The sequence below is a fragment of the Salvelinus fontinalis genome, chromosome 25 (genome assembly GCF_029448725.1).
Source record: "Salvelinus fontinalis isolate EN_2023a chromosome 25, ASM2944872v1, whole genome shotgun sequence".
NCBI classification, from domain to species: Eukaryota; Metazoa; Chordata; class Actinopteri; order Salmoniformes; family Salmonidae; genus Salvelinus; species Salvelinus fontinalis.
This window is the reverse complement of record NC_074689.1, coordinates 21,629,377-21,634,010: the sequence shown is the minus strand read 5'-3', so window position 1 is coordinate 21,634,010 and position 4,634 is coordinate 21,629,377. Positions and strand designations below refer to the sequence as shown.

At 41.3% G+C, this 4,634-nt stretch overlaps 1 protein-coding gene across 4 annotated transcripts in view; it reads left to right on the top strand.

Annotated features, from left to right (window-relative positions):
• tpk1 (thiamin pyrophosphokinase 1) overlaps window positions 1-3,734 on the top strand; it is a 48,734-nt gene extending 45,000 nt beyond the window's left edge. For 3 of the 4 annotated variants that reach the window (XM_055881612.1, XM_055881610.1, XM_055881611.1), the window contains one exon: window positions 1,801-3,734. In XM_055881612.1, coding sequence (XP_055737587.1) covers window positions 1,801-1,946 — 146 coding nt within the window. In that variant the 3' untranslated portion in view covers window positions 1,947-3,734. The remainder of the gene's footprint in view (window positions 1-1,800) is intronic. The other variant, XM_055881613.1, reaches the window with a different exon arrangement.
• Window positions 3,735-4,634: the final 900 nt, after the last annotated feature.

The window sequence follows — 4,634 nt, the reverse complement described above, 5'->3', positions numbered from 1 at the left end:
ACAGTTTAATATCATGGCTATTCACAACACACACACACACACACACACACACACACACACACACACACACACACACACAGTTTAATATCATGGCTGTTCACGACACACACACAGTTTAATATCATGGCTGTTCACAACACACACACAGTTTAATATCATGGCTGTTCACAACACACACACACAGTTTAATATCATGGCTGTTCACAACACACACACAGTTTAATATCATGGCTATTCACAACACACACACACATACACAGTTTAATATCATGGCTATTCACAACACACACACACACACAGTTTAATATCATGGCTGTTCACAACACACACACACACACACACAGTTTAATATCATGGCTGTTCACAACACACACACACACACACACACACACACACACACACACACACACACACACACACACAGTTTAATATCATGGCTGTTCACAACACACACACACACAGTTTAATATCATGGCTGTTCACAACACACACACACACACACAGTTTAATATCATGGCTGTTCACAACACACACACAGTTTAATATCATGGCTGTTCACAACACACACACACACACAGTTTAATATCATGGCTATTCACAACACACACACACACACACAGTTTAATATCATGGCTGTTCACAACACACACACAGTTTAATATCATGGCTATTCACAGGGCTTTGAAGCAGAAGGGCGTTTTGTCTTTGAAGTGTATTCATCTGCCTGTGGTCATTTGATTAGTTCTCTTTGCTGTTTTCTTTCTTCTCCTTCAGTTTGTTTAGTTCCGTCCTGGAGACTATTTTTAACACACATTCAAAAACAAATGTATTATTCTACATATGTTTTGTTCTTTTGTCCCAATAGACGTTTGAAAAGCCAAGTAATTATGAGATGTGTTGAGTTGATGCAGTGGAATAGAATGCTGTTTGATCCTGACTGTCAGTAGAATGTGGTAATAGAATAACTTCATTGTTTCCAAGGGAACACCAGGTGTGTTGTTAGTTCTAAAATCACAATAGACAATGTTAAACAGTGTTAAACAATGGCATAATCCAGACAGTCCATGTGAGAAACACACAGAGCAGAATTTTCTGTCCATTAAACCAATCAATGAATCACTAAAATGTTATTTATAACCCCTTTTTACATCAACCCTTGAGGTTGAGTCTATATTAAATAGATCTGGCATGACAATAATAGACTTCGGATGTTAGTCATCCTGCAATACCATATTTGGCCATAGGAGGTCAGTGTTGACCTGGATTCAAGGCTAACTCATCTTCAGTAACCTCCAAGACAAATATCATCCCCTTAGCTACAGTCCTCTCACTTTGTAATGAAAAGTCTCCACTTGTGTGTTGAAGAATGTTATTTGATTAATACTAATGGCACACATGAAAAGACAACCTGAAAACCCTCAACTTATTGCAGCTCTTCGGTGTAAGTCTCTTCTGTCCTGTCTGGACCAAAACGTTGGCTTTGAGAGGATTTGTCGACCCACCAGTTCCCAGTTTCCTTATGCTCAGTGGTCAAGCATAATGCTAGTCCTTGTGTGAGTTCTCTCTCACCCGAGATGACCTTCCCAGCACTGCTTCCCAGGTCCCAGCTGAGTGCTTACATAGAATAGGGTGGCCTCAGACTGGACCCCCTTGGGGGTTACACAGGGAGGACAGTGTATTTGTAAATGATGGTGTGGTTGGAATGAACCTGCATTACCCCACAAGTGTTTTTCACTCCACTGCTTGCTGAGTAGATTCTGTAGGCTAAGGAGCATGTCTGGCTGACTCTGTGTGTTATAGACAACCAGGTACTGCAGTTCGGGAAGCTGGTGAGCACATCCAACACCTACGAGCCTGTCGCCCTGGGAGACCAGAGGAAGCCTGTAACCGTGACAACGGACCAGCCACTGCTTTGGAGCATGGGCATCTGCAGGGACAGGAAATGACATCATCGACCAGGGTGCTCCACCTCCTTCCAGAATGGACAAATGGGTGTCATTTAAATAGGCTAATGGCTTCCTCTCCCAAACTGAAAATTCACGCTTCTGCCTAGTTGAAATACTGGAAATACCGTACAAATACCGAAATACCGTACAGAGATTCCTTGGTGAAGGAATCTCTGTACGGTCACAAGAGGAAGCCACTTTAGACTATAGATTCACCACTAGCCTAGGAAACTCCGTCCTGATTCCAAACTGGAGACTTGCTCCCTTCCCCTTGAAGACGAACCATTGCAGATCTGTGGTGGGGTTCAAATCCATACTTCTCAAGGGTGGATTTTAGGGTGCAAGTCTACGGTTTGGAACGCAGGCCCAATGTGCCTTCACCGTTGTCGCTTAACAAACATAGATACACATTATATACAAGTCAAACATAAGTCAAGCTGCGTATTTCTTTGATTTATTAACACAGTCAAATAAAAACATTGCAAACAATGTAAAAAATAAATAAATGCAATCCCTTCACTACCCTCCCACCACCACTTTTCCACAGTGCCCCGCTGCCTAAGGTCTCTCGTTATTGTAGTTCTGTAGTTGTAGTTATGTAACATCTCCAGAGGTTAAACCGCCCCTGAGAGAGATAAGAGAACTCACATAAACAGGGCCACACAGAGGCTAATTCAGTTTCTCCCCTTCACCCAAAAGTATACAATCATCCACTCCTCTTAACTGTAGTGGCAGAAAGGCTGTATGCCTTATGATTTAAAATAGAGCGTGTTTCATGCAATCATATATTTGGATCTTGTAGACTGGTAACATTAGTGCACTTTAGAACACTGTAGTCAGATCACCCAATCTCTATGCTAACCTACAAAGCCAAATGGACTGAACTTGAATGATGTTTTCTACCAATAATGTGCACAATACAGTACTGACTGCCTACTGTCCAACTGACTCCTGGTGTGTGTGTCCTGCAGTGTCTTGTCCTATGTTGAAGGTGCAGTCCTACTTTCACAATTGAAAGATGTTGTTGAAGATGTGGATGAGCTTGACAAAGAACCCGATGAAGCTCATGATGGCAAACCCAATCACTGTCGCCATGGCAACCTTCTAGAACAGAGATCAAAAGAGATGGTACAATAATAATCTCTCGTCACAGAATCATTACATTTTACAGACATACAATTCCAGAGAACTCCACAAGAACCTTCTTGATCGATGTGGTTCCAAATCAACTTTTCTTTCTGAGAAAGATGGAACTTTTGTCAGCAAGGCAATGAGGACTGTTTTACAGGAGTTTTATTGAATCTGTGTTGATGTTTTTGACGGTGGCCTGGTTTAGCAATCTTAATGTTTGCAACAAAAACAGGCTAGACAGTGGTAGAGGTGGCCAGCAAGGTCATCGGGGTGCAGCAGACACAGCTCTTAGAAACATTTAGGAAGTAAGTGATGAGGAGAGCTAACAGTATCCTAGACTGTTCTAATCACCCGGGCATTGACGATTTTGAGCTCAGGTCATTGTTTTCAACTTCCCAAATTCAAGAGCAAGAGATCCAAGAGCAACATCCCACAGGCCATAAACTTTCTAAATCTACACATGAAATTAAATAATGCATATTTATTGATGCATGTTTGCACAATGACTGCGCCTTTTATTGATCGTACACTGTAACCAATCTCATGATGTATATCTGTTGTATGGTTGTCACTGTTTTTAAATGTTGTTTTTATTGTTGAACCCTGACTGCACAACACATTTCCCAATTAGAACAATAAAGACATTTGATTGTTTGATTGAAGGGGTTTAAAATATAAACATGGCTGCTCCGTTCACTTGATGTCATGCTAAAAGAACTAGATTCCTTTTGATTATGATCTGTGGTTATGTTACAGCCTTATTCTACAATGGATTAAATAAATAAAAATGTCCCTCAATCTACACACAATAGCGGAGTCAATCACCACCTTTCGGAGACACCTGAAACCCCACCTCTTTAAAGAATACCTAGGATAGGATAAAGTAATCCTTCTGACCCCCCCCCCCCGCCCCCCTTAAAAGATTTAGATGCACTATTGTAAAGTGGCTGTCCCACTGGATGTCATAAGGTGAATGCACCAATTTGTAAGTCGCTCTGGATAAGAGCGTCTGCTAAATGACTTAAATGTAAATATAATGACAAAGCGAAACATATTTTTAGAATGTTTGCAAATGTATTAAAAATTAAAAACAGAAATACCATATTTACATAAGTATTCAGACCCTTTGCTATGAGACTCAAAATTGAGATCAGGTGCATCCTGTTTCCATGTATCATCCTTGAGATGTTTCTACAACTTGATTGGAGTCCACCTGTGGTAAATTCAGTTGATTGGACATGATTTGGAAAGACATACACCTGTCTATACAAAAGGTCCCATAGTTGACAGTGCATGTCAGAGCAAAAACCCAAGCCATGAGGTCGAAGGAATTGTTTGTAGAGCTCCGAGACATGATTGTGTAGAGGCACAGATTGGGGGAAGGGTACCAAAAAATGTCTGCAGCATTGAAGGTCCCCAAAAACACAGTGGCCTCCATCATTCTTAAATGGAAGAAGTTTGAAACCACCAAGACTCTTCCTAGATCTGGCCACCCAGCCAAACTGAGCAATCGGGGGAGAAGGGCATTGGTCAGGCAGGTGACCAAAAACCCAATGG